The sequence below is a fragment of the Triturus cristatus genome, chromosome 2_2 (genome assembly GCF_964204655.1).
Source record: "Triturus cristatus chromosome 2_2, aTriCri1.1, whole genome shotgun sequence".
Taxonomy (NCBI): Eukaryota; Metazoa; Chordata; class Amphibia; order Caudata; family Salamandridae; genus Triturus; species Triturus cristatus.
The window spans coordinates 1,221,765,327-1,221,792,373 of NC_140582.1; the positions used below are offsets into that span (position 1 = coordinate 1,221,765,327).

Sequence of the window (27,047 nt, forward strand, 5' to 3'; positions counted from 1 at the left end):
GCGTTGACAACACGGCAGAATGCGTGCGGGACAACCTGCTCTTGAGACACCAGGTGTTGCTTGACAGCAGTCACACTGGCTCCTGTGTCTCTAAGAGCCCCCACCCTCTTGCCATTTATGGTCACCCACTGCCCATACTTTTGAGTATTGGGGGGCAGCTGGGCCTCAGCGACCATCTCACTGTCTCCTAATGAGACTAGGGTCATCTGTACGGGATCCCCCGCCCCTTGGACATCTATCTCCCTCCCCAAGGCTACACTATTCACCTACTTGGGGGTGGAGCACCAGAGGGTGCTGGTTTACCATACAGGGGGCACTTGGGGTCCACGGAAATGTGCCCCAGGTTGTTACACTTGTAACATCGGAGGGGCCCTCTTTGAACAGGGTGACCTGTCGGGGCCCCGGTCTGCTTCGGGGGTGGGGGTGGCTGAGAACCTTTCCCTTGGTTCCCTTGGGAATTACTTTGGGGCCCTCTGTAGAACTCCCTCTGTTTACCCTTGTCCCCCCCACTCTTCTGCTGGGGACCCTGAACACCCTTGGCGGGGCCTCCCACGGGACCCTTGTGGACCCTGGTGCTGACCCAGCGGTCCGCCTCCTCAGCAAGCTTCCTCGGGTTGGACAGCTTGCTATCGATCAGGTGTTGGCGTAGCTCAGGAAAACAATTATCCGACAAGTGCTCCCATGCGATTAAATCAAACAGCCCTTGGTAATCATTCACTTTGCTACCCTTCACCCAACCATCCAGCGCTCTGCAAAAAAAGGTCACATATTCTACATAAGTGGTACCAGGTTTCTTGGTGCAATCCCTAAATCTCTGCCTGTACAATTCAGGAGTTAACCCATACCTTGTCATAAGAGCCTCCTTCATGTGTGGATAGGATGTCTTGACCTCCGAGGGGAGATCCAGCAGTGTGTCCCGCCCCTCACTCAGGAACCTTCCCCACAACCCCGCTCCCCAATCCTTCTCAGGGACCCGGTGGGAGGACATGGCTACTTCATAGGCCCTAAACCACTGCCCAATATCATCCTGTTTATAATATTCTTTGACTACATCTTTAGGAATGTGCACCCTTGACTCTGTTGAATTGCTGCCACCAGAGGGTGAGTTGTCTAAACTCCTGGCCTTGAGATCCAACTCCCTCATTTTTACCTCATGCTCCATGGCCAGTTTCTGCCTTTCCATCTCCATTTGCAGTTTTGCCATCTCCACCTCATGTGCTCGTGCAGCACTCCTGTCGGCCATCTCCTCGGGCGACAGGCCTCTGCTAGGCTCAAAAACACCTTCGGGGGGTATCACCTCCCGTGCATTCTCTGGGAACTTTGATTCGTGCCAGGCTCTCAGCGCTGTCACGTACTGATCCTTGTTGCTTAGTCCACTTTGCTTGATTCTGTACTTGGAGAGATATCCCTTCAGGACATCATTTGTGCACTTCCTCAGTGCCTCGGGCTCCCAATCGATGTCATCCACTCCAGAGAATACAGAGGACGCTCCACCTCCATTGACTGAGCTAGGCATGGTTCCTTAAGGTGGAGATTCTTCTTTAGCAACAACTGTCAATCAATCTGTGGCTGCGTTATAGGTCTGCTCTACGTGGTGATCAATAATTCACTGTATGTAAATCATAAATGCAAATTCGAAATCCCACCGCTGCCACCAATGTTAGAATGGGGAACCTCTGGTTGGCACAGGTAGGTACTTGTGACAAGCAGTGGTCCCTTCTTCTATTCAGGGCGAGAGAATTACCCCTTCAGAACAACCCCTGCTCACCCTATAGGTAGTGTGGCGCGAGCAGTCAGGGCTAAACTTCAGGGCGCTAGTCAGTTAAGCATTTACGATCACACACAGTAAACCACAATGATCCCCCACAAACGGACACCAGGCGTAAGTTGTATCAAAAATACGGATGCTTTATATAAAAGATTCTTTGTTACGCAGGCATGTACAAGACCATCAATAACGGTTGCGAAAATGGAAGCCACAAGATGATAATTAGGCACTGTTCTTGTCTTTGGTAACTTATTCGATCACGAGCGCTTCACAGGGCTCGGTTGAGTCGGTCCAGTCACGGTGAGGCGCAGTGCACCCGGGGTACAGTGATACGGGGAAATCAGAACGTTGCGGACCCCGAGTCCGATAGAGAGTTCACTGTACCTGGGAACGTGCGATGTGCTTGGACGAGTCTTCAGGGGAGATGCAGGTTCTGCACCTCGTGGGTCTTCCGGATCAAGAATTCAGCGGGCGGCTCTCGGTAGACAGGTGCGGCCCAGGGCCTCCGACACGGACTGTGCGGGAGGTCACTGCGGAGGGCGGCACGGTCAGACTCAGGCTGGGAGGTGAAGCGGGGCGGCCGGATACGTTACGACGTACGGGCGGCCGTCCGAGGCTGGATTTCACTTCCCCACTAGAAATCCGGCGGGAGGGCGAAAGGGCACCAAGCGCGCTCCAGTAGCAGGCAGGTGACAGGGAAGCGGGACGGCCAGACTCGATGGGTCCAGAGCGACTCAGGTAGAGGGGGGCTCTCGGCGAGTGGAGGCGGCCAGGCTTCTGGGTGTCACGGCCCTAGGAGGGATGCGAAGGTGCGCAGGGCACTCCGGCGGGAGAAAGCACACGGCTCGAATTCTCAGACAAGCGGAGACACGGTGAACCCACTGGTCCTGGGGTTCAGTTCAGGGGGCAAGCTCTTCTTCCAAGCCCTTGGAGATAGTTGAAGAACAAAGTGCAAAAGTCTCTTTCAGTCTTTTTCCTCTCCTTCCTCAGCAAGGCACCTACTGCAGGCCAGTCCCTCAGGTCAGGGAAAGTTACTCCTCCTTCAGCTTCTTCCAGGTCCTTCTAGTCGGGCAGAGTTCCTTCGTGGTTCAATCTGGATCTGATTTCTTAGGAGCCAGGCTCCTACTTTTATACAGGGATTCTTTTGTTCTTTAGCGCCAGGGGGCCTGGGCCTGGCTCAGTCCAGTTTTGGAGCACTCTGTTGTGGTGACTCGGCTTGTTCCTTTCAGCAGCAGGGCAGAGACATCAGCCGCTCCACAGGGGGCGGCGCCGGCTTTGTGGTGGCAGAGCACAGGTCTATTCAAGAGTCAGGGTGCACTCCTCCCACCCATCCTGGTGTAATCTCTCTACCCACCACCTGGCAGCCAACCTGTCTCCTGGAATCCCCCAGCCCTGCTCCTGTACTGTTGCTAGGCAGAACACACACACACAGCAGAGGCGGACTGAGATGGTTAGGCACGCAAAGGCTAACTTTCTAAAAGTAGCATTTGCAAACCCAGGATATTAAAATAACCCTTACTAAAAGATGTATTTTATTATCCCGAGTTCAGGCATACTAAACATGACTTTCTACCATGCTCTCTGAGTCCACTGGGGTCACAGCGTGTAGCGATCCCAGCAGCCCATTCTGGCCTATGGAGAGCAGGTAGCCTTCAATAGTGAAAAACGAAAATGGCTGTAATTCACTATTAAGACATGCCACACACATCAGGGCATGTCCTACCTTATGCCTACAATGCACCCTGCGCTTAGGCCTACCAGAGGGGTGACTAACATGTAGTTAAGGGAAGGTTTAGAGACTGGTAAGTGGGGACACTTGCTCAGTCAGCGCGACGGTACCAGACCGCGCGCAGGTTCTGCAGTGGCAGACCCTAGACACATTTTACCCCGCTGCTTCGGTGGGTGGCACAACCAGTGCTGCAAGCCCACTAGCAGCATTTGGATATACAAGCCCTTGGCACCCCTGGTGCACTCTACTAGGGACTGATAGTAAACCAAATAAACCAAACGTGGAAGTCAATTCACATAATACATTTTACCATAGGGAGCACTTGCACTGTGGCACTGGATGGCAGTGGCACAGTGCCCTGAGCAGCTAACACCAACACAAAAACACATTGAGGCACAGACAAAAATGGAAGGGTGACCCACGCCAATGGTGCCAGGTCTAACAACACATATATAGGGTTCTGGGGTGATGAATGTTGCTGTTGGTTACTCTAGCAAATTATGTCAAACAAGAACTTATGCTAACAGTTGAAAAAATCCTATGGCTTTTGATCCAAATATTTGTAACCATATAGTAACCATTTAGTAAAATTTAGAATTTGAACACGTTACTGAAACCATTTGTGTCTTAAAGAGCCCTCCCTAAACATCCCTGCAGAGACCCCGGCTCACACAGTGCAATGAGTACTGACACTTGTAGGAACAGACTATGAACCAATAAAAATATATATCACGTTCTCCTCTTACTCCCCCTTATTGTGGTATAAAGTGCTACAAGGGACAACCGTGAGTAGCAAGTGCTGCCACGGGATCTTCTTAATGTCCTACTGTAATGGACTGAATGCCCTAAAGCCTTTATATGCCGGTTCATAGGTAACATTATTCAGTTTCGACTATAACCATCGCACACAATAATCGTGCTAACTTCAGAAAGAGTCCTGGAACTAGTAATACATCTGGCTATGGAGAGACCAGTGGGCATATTTACAAGAAAGTGACAATGCGTGCCAAGAAGGCTAACGACACGCTTCGTCACTTCTGAAACGCAGGGCTGCAACATATTTACTAAAATATGGTGCAGCCCTGCATTTCCCCCTGCGCTGGCGCTAAATTAAGCTGCCTAGCGCCAGCGCAGGCACCTTTGCAACATAGTGCAAGGGTGCCTGTGTTGAGGGGAAGAATGTTTATGTGCAGGAAGGTCTCCCTTCCTGCACATAAACAATATTTAAATGCCGTTTTGTAACTTATATGTGTGCTGCTTAATGCAGCGCACATAGAAGTTTCAAAACAACATTTTTTCTAAATGATTGTTTATGTGCAGTAAGGGAGACCTTTCTGCACATAAACAATCATTGGCGCTTTGCTTTTTCTTGTGTGCTGCTCAAGGCAGCACACATGGAAACAGCAAAAACAAAGAGAAATAAAGCATTTCTCCTCGCTTTGCCTGTTCAAGACCAGGTTTTCCCTGGTCTTAATTTTGGCGCGGCCTCCTATTTACGCTGCTCTTGTAAATAGGAGGCAGCATCACAATCAATGGGTGTTGCGGTGAAATGCCATTCACAACATTCACTGTCCGCCCCTTTCACGCTAAGTGTAGCATGAAAGGGGGCCTTATTTACAGGGCAGCGTTAAGCTACGTCAAGTGGCTTAACGCTGCCTTGTAAATAAGGCGAATCTCCTATCGCCACCACAACGTCACTAAAAGTGACGCTGTGGTGGCGATAGGGGCTTGTAAATATGCTGTGGTAGCTTCCCCTGCAAGGATGTATTCCATCAGTAAGAGGTACTAGTGCTCTCAATGCTGATGTCCATTAGTGAAAACAGCCACAGGACAAAACTCAATCTCTCTCCAGCAGGAAGAGTAAGCACCAGAGATATGTTGACACTTTTATTGAAAACCTCTGGATATACAATGAACTCTACATCAGGTGCATTTGAAACCATAACATATTTCAGAGCACAGGGAGGCTGGATCGAAGGCGAGTGCTGAGTGGATTACGCTGGACTCCTGATTTTATCATTACTGCAAAACCGACCCTCCTCCCCCATAACAAACCTGGCCCCGGTAACAAAACCGGCCCCTCAGAAACAAAACTAGCCCCAGTATCAAACCCGGCCCCCCAGAAACAAATCTGGCCAGCAGATACAAAACCGGCCCCCACCCCTCCAGCCTCCTGGGGATACGCCTGATGCCCGGTATGGCCAGCCCGGCCGTGACGTCAAGAGCAGAGCCCTAGTGAGCACGAGCTTCTGTTTGCAAGACGCGGTGTAGTTATTAGCCACTGACACATTAATCTGTCCCCCTGACCGGTGCCCACAGCCCTGCTCACCTTGAAGAAGAGTAAACCAATCGCGTGAAAGAGAAGACGCAGAATCCAGGAGTAATTTCGCATCACTTCCGTCCTCACGATCCCAGGATTCACGGAATTCACTATCAGTCCTATAGGACAGGAGGAGGAAAGAATAGTTCAATGCAGGCTGCCTTTTCTCATCTGTCTAACATTGACCCTGAAATTGACATGGAGAGCTCACTCCTGTTCAGAGCAGATCAACAATCCCTAGGGTAAGTAGTTTCAAAGTTTCCTTGGAAAGATTTACAATTGAGGAAAGTGCTGTGCCTTTAGATTCCCTTCTTCACTGTGCCTCCTTTTCAGTTCTACTTGAGCTAGCAGTCTGACCTCTTCACCTTTGACCTCTAGGTCTTTCTGCCTGACATGGGTCTAATTAACAGTGTCCTGAGATCCTTCTGGGTATGATTTTCTCCCTACTGAGCCCTCTGGCACCAGTCATGGTCATTCCCCAGCCTGCATCTCATGACTCCTTCCCACATAAGTCTTCTTTCTTCTTCCAGGACCTCCGCTCCAGCTGGCCTGACCGCATGTGTAATCTTCCCTCTCCCCGCAGCTGCGCTTTATTGACTCCACCCACATACACATGAGTTCTCTGAACTTCAGACAGCTTAGTCTTATCTCACTGAGGTCTGGGAATTCCATGAAGGAAACTGTGCAGCAGGTTGGGTGCATCTTTTGGGGTCACTTCCTGTGAGCAAGAAGTGAGTAATCACATATGTCTAGATTTCCTGGCAATCCATGAAGCAATATACAAAGAACATTTGCAAAGCAACCTCTGTGGCCAGACCACCCGGGCACCCATGAATGAATCTCTGTCATCAGCAGGATTCCACAGAGAACTAAAATGTCTGAGATCAGACCAAGTTTGAAAAAGCAAAGTTTGAACCCAGATGACCCAACAAATTACAGAACTATATCAAATGGATCTTTTCTGGGTAAACTGATTGAAAAACACCTTATTCATTCAGTTTATGAATCTGTTTAGAAAAAATAACATTCTCTGGGAGAAACAGGAAGGTTTTAGACAGGGAAGAGGCATTGAACCAGCAGTCGTTGATGTCTGGGACAACGCAAGAACCTCGTAGATTCTGATGGAGTCGCTGTTGGCGCTCTACTGAGGCTTTCAGCAGCTTTGGACTCTGTAGAACACAAATGACTGCTGAAAAGGCTAAACAATACAGGACACAGGTATGGATACCATAAATAGGCACATCTCTCTGGCAGAACACATTGCCTCCGTTCCTGTCATCACCATACCCACAACAGGCGGTGTTCCCCAGGGATCGGCAATCCACCTCTGCTTTAGCAAAGCCTGACCCCGCTCTTTGGGCTTTAAACTAAACTATGCAGATGCCACATATATAATAGGCTATGGACACCATATGCTAGGGTCTTAGAGGTAAATTAAATTTGCCAATTAGAGGTATGATGATTTCATCATATTGAAAGTTGGAGCCTAAGCATTTTACCACTGGTTAGCGAGGGCAAAGTACGCAGAGGTCTATTAGCCGGAAAAAATAGGGTTCAGCACAATGGAAAACAAAATCTGGGACGATGCCGCAAAAGGGCACATTTACAACAGAGGGGAACTAGGGGGTGTGGAAGTGTGGGTCACAGAGGTCGGCCGATAATACAGTCTTTGGATGTACCGAAGTTAAAGCATGCCACCGACAATGATGCCAATAGAGGCGAATACTTACTTAGCTACATTCACTCACATCCTGTGATAGCCAACATTAGTTGTTAGGAACTGATATGGGAGATACGGGGTGACGCTCTGACCGTGAATTCGGGAGGTGGATATTTAAGAACCCGCAGTGCAGAGGTTGCGGGCGAGGTGCAGGGGGATAAATTGGAGTTACTTGTCATTTCACACAATTGCAATGCACATGGAACTGCACTGCAGATATGTGCAGTAGGCGTGAAACACAAGGAGGGACACGCTTACCACTGTCACCCTGATTGGATACCCTGGCAGTAAATAGCAGCGAGATCCAATGGTATGGGAAGATGACAGTTCTATTATGGAACGTGAATGATCTGGGGAGCAAAATAAAGAGAGGGATTTTACACCAATTGTTGAGAAGGCACCTCCCACCCCCAGGCATGACTCTCCAACAAGAGACCCATCTCACAGATACGCATTTCCAGATGTTGGAAGGAGGTAACTATTGATTCCACTTGTCCTTGGCAAGAACACGGACTCTGGAGTTGTGGCTATAATCATCACAATATTGCCCTGTTAGAAAAGGTAGACGGACCGGGAGGGTCGGCCGGGGTCAGGAGGAGAGGTCTCCGGGGAGAACCGTCTCCAGCGATCGTACAGACAAGTAACTTCCCCCCCACAGACAGATACCACACACGGATAAGGTTCAGTGTTCTTTATAAGCACTTCTTAAGGTACGGTTGAATGGTACAAGGAGGTCTGGACTCAGGGGTCCCCTCGATTAGAGTCTTGCAAGGTAGGAAAGGGGGTAGCGGGACAGTCTGTTTACCAGTCAGGTAGTTCGGATGAGATGATGAGCTCACAATCCTCGAGCTTGGGGGTTAGGTGGTACGGGCCGCGGCAGCGCCAGCAGGTCCCAGAAGGATGGACGATGTACGGTCCGCGGCAGCGCCAGCAGGTCCCGGTGATGATGGTCGTTACAACGGGCCGCGGCAGCGCCAGCAGGTCCCAGGAAGATGGTTATTACAACGGGCCGCGGCAGCGCCAGCAGGTCCCAGGAAGATGGACGATGTACGGTCCGCGGCAGCGCCAGCAGGTCCCGGTGAAGATGGTTGTTACAACGGGCCGCGGCAGCGCCAGCAGGTCCCAGGAAGATGGACGATGTACGGTCCGCGGCAGCGCCAGCAGGTCCCGGTGAAGATGGTGATTGCAGAAGGTCGCGGCAGCGCCAGCAGGCAGGACGATGGGTCACAAGAGCGGGCTACGGCAGCGCCAGTAGACCGTCAAGGCTGAGTTCACTCGGTGTCTCTCGACTCCAGGATACAACTGCCTTCCTGCTCCGGAGCTGCCCCAGTTATAGGGCTGGTGCCCTTTGATGTCCGGACCCTCGCACTTGGAGGTCGGAGGGTCCGGGATGAAGGTGTCCAGACACCCAGCAGGGGGTGGAGCCAGTGCCTGGGGGAGCTGGGGCGATCGGCACCTGGCGGGGGGAGAGCCTTTGACACCTCGTTCTCCCATTGACCTGCCAAGTGGTCCGCTCACCTCCTGGGTGGATGGTGGTGCCGGGATGTCGGGGCCGGCCAGGCCCGGGGTTGGGGTCGGGGTGAGGCCACGCGGCCGCGTGGTGCAGGGCCCAAGATGGAGGCTTGGCTCGGTCGGGGAAGCCGGTGGGGCTGGACCCCGTGATGAGTAGTGGTCCGAGGGCAGACGATCCGTCGGGGGACGGGGTACAGGTGCTTGTCGCGGGGGTATGCCTGGTGGGCCGGAGCTCGGGCCCGGTCGTGCGGGGAGGGAGCAAGTCCTCTGTGTGGCCTGTCCAACATGCCCCCTCCCCCACGGTCATAGAGCAATCACATGTTGATCTGCAGGCGGTCAGAATGTGGAAGTGGGTACCAGTCCGGTTTTGTTCTGCTCACCTCCCATCTAGGCTTCTGTAATCCTAGATACGTTGGGTACTCTCCCGCTACACAATAAACATAAAAGTATCCCTCTGCCTGAGACAATTTACAAGAGGGTGGTTGATACATGCCACGCCTACACACCACCTCAGTAGGAGGCAGGGAAAAGAGAAATTAATCCTTTTTATAAGTAACCCTCACCTACTACAATGGTGGCATGTTTTATCACCGGGTTCATTCTGACCCCTAAAAGTCAGGGTGGGCGCGACCGTGTTCCAGGGAGCTTTTCATAAATTACTATCAAGGGGGATGTAACAACTAAACAAAAATTCCTCATCCACTCCCAAGGTATCTCTTTATTAGTGGGGTGCAAGGTAAAGCTTCAAAATAACTTTGAAAGGGCCACTGAGGATACTATGGTGCAATGACCCTTATTGGGCCGACATGTTTCTGCCCTACACTACTGGTCATTTAAGGTCCTGGGCAATCGTCAAGGCGGGTTTGTTTTTCTAGTAGTCCCCTGGTGACTTATATTATGTCCTAGGTGGTTGGCCCTGCAGTCAATCAATTCTCAAGGGTCTCTACCATACATTACATTTACTGTGCGGCCGATCTCCCCGGCCCGACTCCCGCTACAACTACCAGAAGGAATACTGATAATGGAGGAGACAAATCTCAAAATGGACCATGAATTAGACATGGGGAAACTCATATGGATCCCTTTGGCCAGGCAGATGTTTGGAGGCAAAATTATCCAACAGAGAAGCAGTTTTTTTACTTTAGGGCTCATGGCTCCTACTCGAGGATAGATTATCTCATTACATAAGTGATGTATGTAAACATATATAATAATGTAAACTACTTTGCTTGGGGCATCTTCAATGATTAATCTTTAGAAGCAGATGTAGGTAAACGTAGAGCGACTGATTACCGGGGATGGAAATTGGAAATCTGGCTCCTTAAAAGAAAGGAAGTGGTAGATGGGTTACAACTTACAATGGAGAACTATTTCATTGAAAATGAAATGACGGTAGGTTCTGGGAATAAGCTATGGGAAGCATATAAGACTGTGATCAGAGGACAAAAATAGGTGGACTCAAACAATAGAGATGCAAAGAAGCTATTAGAATAGATACTGACATAATTCAACAATGCCATATACATATTGATGATGGTGAACTACAACATCAGCTTAACCTGAAACAGCAGGAGTATCAGGCACTCATCGGAAATGAGGCTAGAAATAATTTCGTTTCAACACAAAAAAATGCTAAAATAAAATAGGTTGTAAAACTGGCGAATTGCTGGCCGCGTTAGGCAAAAGAGGTGAAAGCATGAGATGGGAGCCTGGAATAAAAAACACACTGGGGAGAAAAGTAGAGAGAATATATATTGTTAAAATATTTCTGAAATATTTCAATGCTTCAGAAGGTGGATCTGGGAAAGATGAAATTCAGGCTTCTTGGCGAATTTCCATCTTTGATGCCTCCCTGACCCGCACAGCCTGGAAACAGATGTGACAATTGAAGAGGTGATCAAAACGTTACAGATGGGAAAGACCCCAGGGTCCAATGGCCTACTGAGCTAATGGTATAAGCGCCTATCCAGCAGACCTAAGGCACACTTAATGGGAGTTACCAAATCCATCAGAATTGCATGGTCTGTGGAAACAGCATGGGCCTGTTGGAATTGTCCTGCTTTTCCTGGTGCTTTCGGGTGTTCAAAACATCTGAGAACTCCGGGAAAATTGTAGAATGATTGTGATTTGGATGCAAATTTCCACATTCACCCAGCAGTTCTTCCTATCTCAGGGTTCACCTCAGAATACCTGCTAGTGATGCCCTCGGGGAGTTATCGGGATCCCCAAGTGTGCATCTGGGTGTGGGTCCAGGTAACTCAGAATGAGGCCATTAATGCCTGGCACCTCACAGACCCACAGTAAATTACACTGTAAGCATTGTTGACTTGACGAAAGGCTGTCCCTACACCGGTCACACGTGGCCCGTGGTCAACAAAGAAGGAGAGCCTTGACCGCTGGTCTGTGCTCAGGAGTGCTGACCTGGTTCAGGTCACTTTGGTCATACATCAGCTGTTTACAGAAGGTTCCTGGGAAGCTTGTCCTATCGGTGAAGACCTTTGGCCCTCGTTTCACCCGCAGCACATGCACGGGTAGGGTTCATCCCTTTCTGAGTACAAGTTTTAAATAAACTACCAGACATCAGATCCAGTCCCTCTCTCTGTGAATGCAGGAAAGGGACATCAAATTTACACTCAGGAAACACATTAAAGAGAGCTCTCTTTTAGGCTTTTATCTACTGTATGATGAAAAAAGGAGAGCCAATATTTCCATAAATTACCCATTTTAAGAGGAAACCCTAAAGGCCATTTTAAGAGGAAACCCAAAGGCCTGTGTCGTAGGATTGGTCTTTCAGATAAGGGGATTGATTACATCTCAAGAGATGTTAATGAGGCCATACAACTTACATCACTTTAATCTTAATTTGCTATTAGAGTGAGCATTTTGAGAAAACCTTGAAATCAATCTTGTGAATCTTAAAGATTGTTCTTTATTATTAAATTGTGTTTTCAGAACAAAATTTCAACATGAAAAATTAAACTCAAACATAAACAAAAGATCGGTAATACTAAATACAATATATTTGATATATTATCCATAAGATATCATCCAACTTATATCTTCAAATCTTCCAATAATAATCTTCTGAAGTACTGCACAATGAATGACATCCTTTCTCACCCCTAATTTCTTACCTCCAACAAAAGTTGTCTCTGTGATATCGCACATCTGAACGATGCTTTTGCTCCTGTGGTCATATGCCACAAGGACAAGGTTCACAATAGAGACAGTTGTTTATATTTATCAGTTTTTTATGTGAAAACAAATTATTTTCAAGGACAGCAGGTCGTCAATGCAGTTTAACGCCCCAATATGGACACTGAGTCACCATCTTCAATTTTCTGCTGTTGTATGACCAAGAGCAAGCCAACATGTTTTGCTTCCTGCTAAAAACTAAAAATGTTGGTTTCTCCACATTGATAGTTAATGTTTTATTGCCAGAAGCAACAGACTTCATAAGTAACAACAACTGAAGCCTGCAAGAGAGACAGAAGTAAGTGTGAGCCCACAAAGGACTGTTCTGAGAAGGTCTGATGGTCCACATGAGATGTGAGACACGTTATATGGAGTACACTTTCCTCGAGGACCATGACCCTACGCAAATAATGGCAAGTACATTTACTTGATTTCAAGCAAAGTAAGATCAAAATAACAAGTTTGCTGTACACCCAAGAGGCAATGTGTGAATGAAGTTGCCCTATGGCTAGTAACTTCCTTTGCAGCCCGCTAGGGGGCCAGCGGGCTGTTGTCCATGACTACAAGATCACCACAGTACTTACATTTAGGTATAAGACGATGTGAATCACTTTCAACATAAGATAACAGAGAACATTTGAGAAGGCCACCTACACCCAAGAGCTAGCTCTCTGCGGTGCAGTCAATGCCTTCGTCTATTCCAAAGACAAAATAATGCACAAGTCACTTTCAATCTTCAAGGTGCATCATACTGTTTCCAAAAAGGTAAATAAAAGTAGGGTGGACCAAGGCATGATTTGGAACCTTGTTATCTTCTTCTTGGGACCTACCAAATCTGTTGATCATCGAGCACCTCTCCGTAATGGAAAAAGATAGTCAGTAGTTGAGCGTTTTTCCCTAAATCCATCCTGCTGTATTGAGAAGATATTATTACAACTAATCCAGTCTTTTAACCACAACAACAGAAGTGTACTGAAGATTTCTGATACCCCATATATAAAAAGAGATTATTGTACAGATCACTAGTGTTTGCTTTTTTGTGTAAGGGATTAGTCCAAGTGTCTCGTCACACATCTGGAAGGACACCTATCTATAGTAAATTCATAAAAAACAGAGACAATTGTTCTCCCCCCCCCCCATTGTAGGATATTTTTGAGGTCTGCTACAGGCAAATTATACAGATTATCACCCCTAATAGCTTGACTACTTGAATAATTTATTGAATCAAAAACTGGGGACATTAACTCAGGAAGGCTACTATTTGATCATGTTATGGTATTGGGTCCTTGCAGCCTTAACGCTGAACAAGGACCAATCACTGCAAAACCTCCCATTTTCCATAGACTTGACTTCCATACCCTGTATGTAGGTATGTATATGGTATTTCTATAGCCCAAACCTAGCTAAAAGGCAGCGGAGCACTGTACAGGGTCAGACAAGCGTAAAGTCAATGAGTAATAGTTGAGGAAGAAGGGCTGTGGGCGGCTAACACAGTATGAAGCGGTGTTCTTAAAAGGGGTGAGTCTCAATTGGAGCACTGTTGTGGCCGGGATGTTTTTGCATAGATGGAAAAGGAAGGCTCTTTCTTTTTCTTTTTTATAATTCTTAGTTTGCAGTCTGATGAAGCCTCGGGTCCTGGTCTGCCAAGAACCATCAGAGATGGGGAGCTAGTCTGCAAGATAAGCAGGGGCACTAGTCCTGCTGTCCTTGTAAATGGCTTGTTTTGAAGATGGTGGAGGCCGATACTTTTAAATTTGCTGGAAATCAAGGAAAGAGCACACCTTCTACTTATCATAGCGGGTGTGTAACTCTTAAGGCTAAGTTATTGGTAAAGGTAATATTAATTGTGCTAATAAATAACTGTACATTTTTATTAAAAATAAAAAAAGAAATAAACTGCTTTTTGAAGTTGAACTTTGTTACAAGCAGCATCGAATAAATAGGGAACACCTTGATATTACGGGAAACAACCTTTACAACGCAGTCATTACATCGCACTACCTTTACATAGCAGTCATTACATCACAACATCCTTTACATTACATGTCACTACAACGCATGTCATTACAACACATGTCACTACAATGCAGGCATTACATCGCAAGTCATTACAATGCATACCAATACAACGCATAGTATCCTTACACTATCTAACACTTACCCTACTGTTGCACACACTGGAATTAAAATAGTAATTTTTACCCCTACACTATCCAACACTTACCCTACTGTTGCACTCACTGGAGTTAGAATAATAATTTTTACCCCTACACTATCCAACACTTACCCTATTGTTGCACTCACTGGAGTTACAATAGTAATTATTACCCCTATTCTAACCAACACTTACCTTAAATGCGATGTAATGGTATGCATTGTAATGGTATGCTTTGTAAAGGTATAATGCGATGTAATGGAATGCGTTGTAAAGGTAGTTTCTGAAAATGCGATGTAATGGCATGCAATGTAAAAGAATGCATTGTAAAGGATGTTGCGTTGTAAAAACTGTGTTGTAAAGGCATGCATTGTAAATGTATGTGTTGTAACGTCATACATTCTGATATTACTGACCACAGCAAATTGGGATATTTTGTAGTCACTCACTTATATAATAATTTATAATGGCAGAAACATGTATGCAGGTGAATTTACAGGTATTAGCAAATTCTGGCACAGCATCTGTAAGGGCACAGGTTTTTAGATGACAGGTATTTTTCACGGGCTAGAATGTTTCACAAAGGCACTTCCTCTGTTGTGGCACACATATTGATCTGCTGGGCATCCAGTGTTTCCATCCCATGGAAAAGTTTCTGATGGACACATAGATGCATTTGCTACCTCATGGGCTATTACTCCATGCCACAGTACCAGACGTCAAAGTTTTGGTTAATTTCAGAAGCCACACTTATGAACTTTCTCTAAATCTTGTGTCTTAGTAATCAATATATTTTAATACAATGCCTTAGAATGTGTGGTTTGTCCTATTTTTCAAATAATATTTGGGAGAAGCTCAGGGTGCATCTCCCATATTTCAATGGAAAGACTCCAGTGGTGTACCACACTCCCGCTCACCCACCTGTGCCCTGCAGCCTCCTTGCGAGCTCGTTGCTGAAGAGGATGTTCATGAGTTTGGTGTTGTTGTATGCTCCATCCCTGCTCAACTTCTGCGTTCCCTCTCCCTTGAGGTGCCTGAGGTCCACCTTCCCTTGCCGGTGTGTGAGCGAGGAGACGACCACGATTCGTCCTTCCGTAGACTGCCTCATTAAGCCTGTAAGATGGAGATGGAGAGGCGGTTACGCACAAGGACACCGCAAAGCAAGAGTGGGCCAGAGATTTCATAAATAACAACAACTGAAGCCTGTAAGAGAGACAAAAGTAAGGGGAACCCCACAAAAGACAATCGTGAGTAGGTATGAGGGTCACACATGAGTGTGAGCACCCCGCTCCTCCTGCCCCATTTTGTTATACCCTACTTAATTGTATAACATGTACTCCAGCCCTGCTGCCTCTAGCTGCTCAGCCAGAGCGTGAGATGGTCATGGAATGTTGGTGTGCCTGTGATGCATGGAATGCCTGGGTGTCTGAGTGGATGAGTGTTGGCAGTTAGAGATGGGCTGAGCAGCTAGGCAGGCTGCTCCTGGTGGGGCTGGTACCACACTATGCTGGCTGGGGTCAAGACAGATGTGACCTGTACTGGAGACTGAATAAAGAAGACTTAATAATACCTCCTGGCTCCAGGTGTCTATCTTCATAGATCACAACATAATTTTGGCGACAAGCGGACTTGGACCCTAGAGACTCTTGGTACAGCACAGAAACTAAGGAAATACAAAGAAACTTCGAAAGAAACCAAGAGATCCCACAAGTAACTACATCTAGAAAGAAAGTATTTCCAGGCAAGCCAGCGCCAGCCCCACCAGTGTCCTCAACAACGGACAGCCCCACAGAGCAGTGTCTTCACCAAAGGACACTACAGCCTGGGAATACTACAGCTAACATAAAGGATTGCAGTGAGTTGGAGGAGTAGTCACTACAGCCACATCTGGTGTTCCAGCCACGTTGTTACCTACAAAAGGGTTTGGTGAGTTGTATGGGTAGCTTCACTACAACCAGTTGTTGGTGTTCCAGCCACATCGCTCTTCAGAGTCTACAGTGTTTCTAAGAAAAAGGCACAATTTGGGTGTTTTCATCATAATATGTTCGAACTAACAGCGTGCAGTGCCTGCACAGGTGGAGAATATTTGGTGCTTAACAGTCACTTGCAGCATGTTGGAACCTCAATCATCGTCAGCAACTACTAGCACCACACAGGTACGGTGTGGTATCACAAGATTTGGGCATAGAGGACTTGTGGTATGCTCAATTAAGGTCTCACTAGCAAAGTGAGTGTCATGGACTTTCAACCTAAGTGACTAATTCTACATGATACTACGTGCTAATGTGCAGTAGCCAGGTTGATGAAACTAGGGACCTCTGGATGTCTACTCTAGAGGCGAGGTGCCTGATCGGTGTCTTGGGGCACTCTGGGTTGTGTGAACTTTGGTGCCTGTCTGCATTGGAGCGGAGATCCACTCTGATCGGGTCCTGCACAGGAGTTTGCAGACGCAGGATTGGCAGCGTGTTGTAGTTGCTGCACAGTTGGGGAGATCATGGAGTGTGCACACTGCCCTCCGGGTGACACACGACGCTTCACTACATTTGGCATCTTCAGTGCCGAGTTGGCGTACCGTATGTTTCTACAGTTTTATTTATTGGCTCTTTTCAACTTGTTATGCGGCAAGAGACAGAGGGAATTGCCCAATTTTACACTTTTCAGCGCTTTTCGAGGTGAGCCTTTCATTTGTTTTATCGTTACTGGCAGCGTTTCACTAGTGTCAGTTTGTCTGCTAACTTTGAAAATTCAAAAGCTGAGGCGCGCGCTACAATCAGCGCGTGGACGCTTACCTGTGTTGCCTCTGATGTTTCCTCCATGCTGCGTACTTCTGCGAGAGCTTCTCTGTGACGCTTGGCCATTCCACAGGAGCGTTTTGGTGCATACACGTACCGTGAGCCACTCTGCAGCGACGTAGACAGCGTCCCGCCATCTTGTGGTTGGCGGCCGCTATTGTCTTTTCCCTTTTCGTGGTTCCTGTTTGCTGCAGGGTTGCCAACCACGCGATTTTCTGCCAACCACAGTGATTTCAATAAAGTTTTGTGTAAGTCGACATGAGGGCCAGGGACAACGCGGTGTCTTCACGACTTGTTCTTCATCTGGAATCGTCGTTTTTGGAATCTTCTGGTAGAACCTCCGTTTCGTGGATGTCGGAGGTATTGTACATGGATAATTCTTCCCACAGTAGTGTGCATGCCTGCTACACATTGTATTTGGCGGTACTGAGTTACGGGCCTGCATCCTCCCACTGACACTCGTTGGACATGGTGTTGTTTCAAACAGGGTATTTCTGTGTGCTTTGCCTTGGTTACACTTCTTCGAGGTGAAGTATGGAAGAATTAATATCACCATAGACTCTTTGTTTTTTATGAGAAGCCTACATGTTGTATTATGGTTACTACAGGTCATGCTAGGTCCATGTCATGATGTATTTCACTCGGGTGTGAGATCGCTCATCGGTGTGTCTCATTGGGGCATACCAGTTCTCAGAGGGGCATGTTTTTTTGTTTTGCCTAGTGTGTTGTATCTAGTATGTTTTCTTCTATGGAATTTTTGTTGTTGTGATGCCACAGAATATGCCTTTCTTAGGATGGGTCTTATATTAGTTTTTGGTAGTGGTCATCACAGTGTTCCCATAGATGAGGGAAGGTTGTGGGTACAGCTCTTTGTTTAGTTATGTTTGTTACTCCTACATGGGGGTATGTAACCTCCACAAGGGGGTTAGGAGCTCTTTTCTCAGTTTCGTTTTGTTACTCCTACATGGGGGTACGTAATCTCCACAAGGAGGTTGGGACATGGGTTTAGAACCCATATATATATACACAGTACCTAGGTTAACCCTTACACTGGGTTGGGATATGGCTTAGTCCATTAACATTTGCCGCAGTACTATTGTACATCCCTTCACGGGCGTTTTTATGGGTGATGACCCATATACATAATTGTTTCCCTTTCTCTTGGGATTGTAGTTGCTGGGTATTCTACCTTTAGTGCTACTCTATGTTATGCTTTTGGGCATTGGTGTTGTGGGGTCTTTTACCCTTTGCGTTATAGAACATTACGTCACAGTGTATGATACAAAATGCTACAAAATGTATTTCGTGTAATGTTACGCTTTTGCTTACGCTGCAAAATGTTATATTATCTCTTTTTAGGGGGGATGGGGGATATTGCTGTTCATGTGTATGTATTTTATCCATCCTTTCTTGCTTTAATGGTTCTTTTTCCTGCGATGTTTTATCTTTATTGCTGCATCCGTGAGACTTGTACCATTATTCATTTTTCTTGTTTATAGTTCTTGCTTGGTGTTATATTACTTTCATTTGTTGTTTTCTTTGAAGAAAAAGGGATAATGTTATACCCTACTTAATTGTATAACATGTACTCCAGCCCTGCTGCCTCTAGCTGCTCAGCCAGAGCGTGAGATGGTCATGGAATGTTGGTGTGCCTGTGATGCGTGGAATGCCTGGGTGTCTGAGTGGATGAGTGTTGGCAGTTAGAGATGGGCTGAGCAGCTAGGCAAGCTGCTCCTGGTGGGGCTGGTACCACACTATGCTGGCTGGGGTCAAGACAGATGTGACCTGTACTGGAGACTGAATAAAGAAGACTTTATAATACCTCCTGGCTCCAGGTGTCTATCTTCATAGATCACAACACATTTCCTTACTGACTGGACACCTCTCTGCACCGAAAGTACAACATCCATCACGTCCTCCATCCGCTCCGGAGCTCCCACCGACCCTTGCCCCACCACGCCTTTAACCTCGGACAAAAAAAGAAAGCCCCAGCTCACCAGCATCATCAACGCAGCGTTCAGCTCCACCACCTTCCCCGATTGATTGATGTGAGCCATGATATATGGAGTACACTTTCCTCGAGGACCATGACTTTACAGAAAAAATTGAAAGCACATTTACAAGATTACAAACAATATAAGATCAAAATAACAAGTATGCTGTACACCCTAGACCCAAGGTGTGACTTAAGTTGCCCGTATCATCTTACTGAAGGAATTCGCTTGTCATGCTGCTCAAGGCGGGAGAGGCCAAGCTGCCTCCACTGATCGCTGATGGACCGTTCCAGTGTGTGTAAAATGGATGCCCAGCTTCGCAGACTAATAGCCTTTGCTTTCCTAAACTGGTCACTTGTGAAGCAATGGGGGATTTAAATTAAATGTACTCATTTATCCTTTTATGAAGATGATGATGATAAAAAGCTTTGGCTCCAGTAAATTTAACTAGGATGAACAAATGACTTGTTTTACAAGTGTAAATCTACATTTATGATTCTTAAAGAAAGAACTTACAATTGTGAAAAGATTTACCTAAACGTACTTGTGCACGAGTGCAAATCTTCCTCAAGGCGCGGTGGTAGAGGGACAAGGATGTTCGAGGGTGGGGGTGCACACAAACTGTTGAGATTATGGTGGCATTTACAAGCCTTTCTAAGCTAATTCCCAGAGACACTGGAATTATGCGACAGAAGAGGGCTAAATTATGCAGCAAGAAAAGGTAAATTATGTGGCATAATGTGGCACATTTTTTAATAGTATTACTTCATTATTTCATCATTTTTAAACTTGGTAAGACTCTCTGGGCATCGGTTGCACCTCATTAGTACCAGTTTAACACCCATATATAGCAATAAGCAACCGAAAAGTGATCAGTCCAGTTTGAAAAGGGCCTTCCACTGTGCGGAAAAATGTGTTGTTGCATTTTTAGTAACTTTTGAACCCTTTTGGCTTGAAACAAAATAGTTATTTTGTTAAAATCTGCAGATCGTCCACAGATGATGGATTTAAGTGGCAAATGATCATAGTGTAAAATTATGCGAAAATCGCCACAGCCGCACAATTTCATAATTCCAGTGGCCCTGCTTATTCCCAATCTCGATACAGTCAGATATTTATTCCTGCCGAAGATATCCCTATGTTAAGAGTGCGCAGAAACCTCTCTGCCCCAAAATGGAATGGGTTCAGGAACAGGGTTTCTCCACAGGGGAACATATCTTTCCTGTTTAGAAAAAAAAGGTAAAATAGGGTTTGTAGCACAATTGTACTACTGTGTAATTACATATGCAGAAATGCTTATTTAAGGGTATAATTTGGGGTTGCGTGGCTTGGACACCACCAAGATGTACACCTGACCCTGAAGCTCCTGATCCCCCAGCCTCACAGATGAGGATTTCCACCGTCTTTCCTATCTTCAGGGGACTAGTTGGTCTCATCCTACTCTATTTTTTCTCATTTTTCTTTTCTACTTATTTTCTACTTTTTTTTCATTATGCATTATGTATTTGCTATGGTACCAGTTTGTTTAATCTTATGCTATTTTTCACCAGACTTGTTATTCTTATGTATACATTCTGTGTTTTTAACTTAACTCATGGTGTAACAATAATATGTACTTATAGTTATGAACTGCCTTTGAATAATTTCCTGGCAAGTCAAAGGTCCTCTAGACCCAATTAAGAAACAAAGGGTTATTATTCATCTATTCTAATTAAAATACCAAATACCAAATTGCCCTCCTGCAAGAGACTCACCTAACGGAAAAAGACTTAAATTCATTAAAGAAAAATTAGGTTGGTCACTCCTTCTGTTCTCCTGCTATGAATAACGAAAATTGGGTTATTATTTTACTTTACAAATATTTATTGGTCCCAGTGGAACATCAAGAAACAGATGATGAAGGTAGATGGCTCTTGCTCCATTTTAAGATTAATGATATACCTTTATCGGTTTATACCGTCTATGGTCCTACTGGTGTTGATTAAAATATTTGGCATAATGTTTCATTAAACTTAATGTCTTGTTCTAACACTAATTAGGTGATAGGAGGTTTCTTGATTTTGTAATTTCTTGATAGACAATCTTCTACACGCTATATACCTAATAAGATGCAGAAAAAGATTAAACATTTTATTTCTTCTAGGTGTTTTGTTGATGCCTGGCGTATTTATAATCTTGATATTCTAGAATATACTTTTTACTCACCTTTACACCAATCTAGACCCAGTGAGATTATATTTTTTTGAGTCCCACCATCTAGGTTCTGTAGTAATTCTAGAAATAGATGCTATACTGATCTCAGAACATAGATTTAGATCTTATTTTTGATATACGTAGATCAAATAGCTGGCGTTTCAATAACTCATTGCTATGAGATAACCTGTTTGTTGTTAAATTTGCTATCACCAATTAATTTTTGTGACTCACCGACACACAAAATATGTCCTTTGACATGATATGGGATGCTTTTAAAGCAACAAGCAGAGGTTTTATTATCAATCACGTAGCGGCCAAGAAAAAAGAAAGCAATAGCTATAACAGGCTCCATTTTAAAATTAACAAAGACCTTTGAACATGAATATTTCTCCTTGGCAAAACAAACTACATTTGCTCCTTTAACCCTGGCTAAATTAGATTTCAATAGGAGCTCTACCCTTTGCACACGTGGAACATTAATTAAAGTTAAATCTAAATATAATGATTGACATAATAGAACTGGGAAGAAGTAATCTAACCACTTAAAAATATGAAAAGAAAGGTAAAAATAACTATTATTGCTGACGAGCGAGGTCACGGACACCATAAAGATTCTGAGCTCCTTGTTTGTTTTATGGATGATTATCAGCAATGACATACCCTACAAAGTTCACCCTCAGATATATAATTAGATTCTTTTTTTTGCTACCAAACCCAAGAATCCCAAAAAATGGGTCGATATCCCTGCGTTAGATAAAGACATTAATAGGAAATTTCTGCTACTTTAAAAAATTTACCTCATGATAAAGCACCCGGTCCTGATGAATTCCCAGTTGAGTTTTATTTGTGTTTTTCAAAACATTTTGTACCAAAACTCCTTTCCTTGCTCTTTTTTTCTCAATATCTGGTGCTTGTGGGCCATTTCTAGAAGCTTTGTTGTGTTTGGTTTCATAATAAAACTGGGATTTATCTGCTGGTAAAAGCTATAGACTTAATTCCCTTACTATTACAAATTTCAAACGTTTTGTTAAACTTTTAGCTCTTAGAATTTAAAAATGTATTCCTGGCTTAATAGGCATTGAACAGTCAGGTTTTGACAAATTCAGATACATCACAAATAATTTCAAAACCTTCCTTAAAGTTACACATGCTGCATCTCGTAGTATGCTACCAATTGCTGCACGTACACTAAATACTGAAAAAGCCTTTGATAGGCTAAATTGGAATTTTTTGATGAAAGCCTTATAATGGCATGGATTTGGCCCTAATATTTTAAGATATATTAGCCTATTTTATTCTGTACTTTCAAATGTCTGTGTTGTCAAAGGTCTCCAATCTGCTTATTTCAATTACAAAATGGGTACTAGACAGTGCTGCCTCTTCACCATTTCTATTTATCCTTGTTACCTGGAATAAATTCATAGATCACCTGGTTATAGGGACTCTAGGCATGGGAATTTTGAGGTCAACAACATATGCTGACGGCATTCTATTATGATTACATCTAATCCAGGATCTTCTCTCCCAATTGTTTTTTAGGTCTCGCCTGACCCAGCGCATGCGCTGATCTGGCGAGACATTTTGTGAGGGCTCAAAAAAGTGCTACCACTGTAGCCTAGAGCTACAGTGCATGTGCACGGGCGCGCGCGCCTCACTTTCGCGGCCGCACAGCCGCTTTGATGTTTGATCGCGATCGCGATCACTTTGGCGGCCGCACGGCCTCTTTGATGTTCTCTTCGCTTTTTTTTCTCCTGTTTTTTACTTCTATGTAGTAATGGTGGCACCCATGCGCCGCCATTACTACAGAGCAGTAATAAACAGAAACAAGCATTGGCATAGCCAATAGGTCTCGCTTTTGGGACCTTATAAGTATTTAGTTATGCAACTTTTGCATGGCTAAACACTTATAAGGTCCCAAAAGCGAGACCTATTGGCTATGCCAATGCATGTTTTATTTATTGCAGTAATATTCTTAGGTAGCAGCATACAATTTAAATACTGACAAAACAGATGTCTTGCCATTTAAAAAATATTGTTTTAAAGACATGTTTTTAAATTCTGGCTTCTCATGGAACTCTACATGAATCAAATGTCTAGGTGTTAAATACTCCTCTTCAATTTACGGGCACTATTTCTAGTAATCTGGAAACAATCTAACATCATCTCCGTCCCCTTTGTACATGGTAGTCGCCTTAATTTCTTTCATCATGAGGAAGGTTAGACACCATCAAGATGATGAGGTTCCCAATTGTCAACTATAATTTATTGATGCTTCCTGTTAAGATTCCTCACCAATTTTTAAAATCCATTGATACCATTCTAAGGACATTTTTGTGGAATGGTAAAACGTCACACATCTCCTTATACAAACTTCAAATTTCAAAAGAATAAGGTGGAGTCAACTTCCCTGGCTTCATTAGTTACCACTCTGCTTTTGGCCCCAAATGGACCTTGCTATCCTTGGATTCTGTTGTCACTTCCACATTTTGAAAGCGTATAAAACTTGATTCTATTTCTCCTTTTTCATTTAAAGATTTAGTATATTTTATGCATAAACCTCATTTTCTTTCCTCACCAATCACTCACTCTCTATTCCTGGTTAAACCATTTATTCTTCAACCCACATTTCCATCATACAACTTTTGATTCTTCCCTTTATGGCATAATAAAAACATCAAAATTAATAATAGAGTTATTTTCTGGCATGATTAGGTTCACTGTCATTGATTTTGGTATTGAGTGGAAAGAGTCTCTAACTTACAAAGCTTTATTTCCTTCAGACCTCTCCAGAGGAAAAAACCATATTAGAATTACAGTGCGAAAAGGATTTACATCAACCCTTTCCGATATCCTTGTGGAATAGAATTTGGTCTGAAATTCACTCCACTTCCCATTCAGCTAGCACTACTCAAACACTAGTGTTCTCTTATAATAGGTTATATGTAACCCCTTACTCTCTTTATAAAATGAAACTCACTAATGCTGGTCCTGCAATGCAGATAATAGTGATGTTTTACATATATTTTTTTAATGTCATAGTGTTTAGTTTTTTTTGGTTACAGGTTTGGGATACGATTGTTGGTATATGCTCTGTTCAATTACCACTCGATATAGTTTACATTTTATCAGGAATATCCTCTTGTACCTGGAAGGTTGATCCCATAACTGGAAAATGTGTGGACCTTTGTATTGCTTTTGCTTTTCAAATAATAACTTTAAATTGGAAAGACGCTTCGCAGATTACTTTCATGAGATGGTGGGATTTACCGTGTCATAATGACAGACTTGGTAGTGCTTATTCATCTTCTGTCCAGTACATGATTAAGAGGGACTTGTTGTGAGGCTTCTAACCTCATTTTTGTCTACTCATGCTCAAAACACTTCTCCTGAACACAGGGTATTCAACCCCCTTTAGGGCTCCATCAATGTATGCATTCGTCGATGAAGTTAGCTCAATTTACTGGTGTTTTTACAACAGTTTCCACTAACTGTTCCTTTTGTAAGGATGTCCTTTACTCTTCTCCTCCCATTTCTTTTCTCTCTTTTCTTGTTTCTTGATACAATCTACATAAAAGCTTTGTAACTCTATATTAGCAGCTTAGTATAGTATTGAATTTGCTTCTGTTAATTGTGTAATTCCATTACTGAACACAGTATGTAATGGACTAATTTGGAATGGTAAAATTTCTATGGTTATAAATAAAGCATTTTTAAACTTTAAAAAAAAGGGTGTAATTACAAATGCATAAAATAACTCCAAGAATACGTCTGGAATTATGTCTGATTCTCAGGTGTACTGCTGGTCTCTGTTGTGCATTCCAAAAAAACTGACAAATTTGCTTGAAATGTAAGAGCAAACCTGCGGGAGTAAAATGTGGAACACAAAGACTACTAGATCCCAGGGACAGGCGGGCAAGAATTCTTTGGTTATTACATTTTCAGCTGCAAGAATGAAGGGCCAGTTGTCCGGCTGGCCGGAGCGGTATTTCAAGGTCGGTAGACTATGTCCCTCACATCACTATACGCATATCTTTTTGGGTTGTCAAGTTTGTTTAAAGTTAGGAAATTGTTTCTTTAACCATTTTTTTAAGCATGTAGATTCAGTGTCCAGTTAGAATCTAGTTTGAAATACATATTTGTAGCCTTAAAATTGGTTGTTAAAACATGTGCCTTCATTTCCAAAATCACTGAAAAAACTGTTTTTGCACCTGCTTGAGAATGTTTGTACACTGAAAATGCAATTTCTTGTATTTTTTCTAATAGGTCTCATTACATATATATGGATTTTAGCTTGAAGTTGTGTACCCAAACCCTTTCACGTAACCGACTCGAACTTTGTGTTTGAAATGTAATATGTGGTTTGTTCATCCATTCTGTTACTCACACACAACAGTTACTTCATTCCATACCACTTTCAAGCCCTTTAGTCGATGTAAATTGCCAAATCCTTCTAATTCCCTATGTATCAAAGTATTCTTCAAGCAACTTTCCTGATCGAATAAAAAATATAGGGGCATATTAACAAGGAACAGGGAAAATTAACGCTAAGGGCGCTTAGCGTTAATTTTTTTAACGCCCGCTATTGCTGGATAATATCGCCTGGTTATCGCGTTATTAACAGCGCTAACCGCCTAGGCGATAAAAAATCCAGCGATAGCGGCATTTTGGGAGGTTATCGCTGGTAATGCAGCGAGAAAACTACAAGGATAGGGATATCCTTGTTGATAGCCCATGGTGGATTTAGCCATGTAATCCACCTCTCATTGGTTTACACGGCTAAGTCTGAAAATTAGCAGATGTAAAAAAGCAGCGTTAACCGTGGTTAGCGCTGCTTTTTTTGTCTCTAACAGGGTTAGCGTGAAGCTTGATAATAGGAGATATGTCACTTAGCGATGCAAAGGGAAGCGTAGTGTAAAAGGGTGCTAACATGCGATTTTGCATGTTAGCACCCTGTAGTTGATAGAGCGATATTTTTATATCCGCTTCTTTGGCTTTTAAAGCCAAAACAGCAGAGATAAAGACCTTGTTAATATGCCCCCAAATGATGCTTCATTCACTCACTGCTTTGTTTCATGGATTCACTTGGCGTGTCATAAGAAAGACCGGAATTTATCTGCTGCAAGTATGTGGTGCTTAAGAGAGTCAGGCAAACATCATCTAAGGCTACAAGTTCAGGTTCGATTGTCACTTCCCTCTCCCCCTTTCTATTCTTTAACTCTGAGACCTGGATAAACTTTAAAACGTTAAACTAAAATTTGATTTACGCAGGCATAATCTTGCATAATTTCCTGCATTTTGCATTATAGCTGTTAGGTGAAATGCCCACCATATTGCCAGGCTGGATGAGGAAATGTCCTTTGGGTTGAAACGCTATCGCAGGAGCACAGAAACAGTGCAAACTAACCGAACATGCGGGCCATGGTGTGCATCGCACGCAGTGTTTGCACTATTACCGAGAGGGAAATACACTCGTGCACTCACTTTGGAAGTCAAATGCTAGACTGGTATTTTGTGTGATGTGCAAATTCATTTAATGAACAAATATTTATTTGGCATTTCACTTAATTTCCACAAGGTCAATTTCACGAGTGTCACGTACGCCGCACACTTAGTGCTGGTCTGCTAAACATTGAGGGGTTCAACAATCATATCACGGTGTGAATACA

General features: G+C 44.2%; 1 protein-coding gene across 1 annotated transcript in view; it reads right to left on the bottom strand.

Annotated features, from left to right (window-relative positions):
- The window catches only part of LOC146863440 (retinol dehydrogenase 12-like), a 142,231-nt gene that overhangs the window by 54,453 nt on the left and 60,731 nt on the right, over positions 1-27,047 (bottom strand). The window contains exons 4-5 of the mRNA XM_085642872.1: positions 15,321-15,512; positions 5,827-5,936 (exon numbers count right to left, since the gene is read on the bottom strand). Of these exons, the coding sequence (XP_085498998.1) occupies positions 5,827-5,936; positions 15,321-15,512 (302 nt within the window). The remainder of the gene's footprint in view (positions 1-5,826; positions 5,937-15,320; positions 15,513-27,047) is intronic.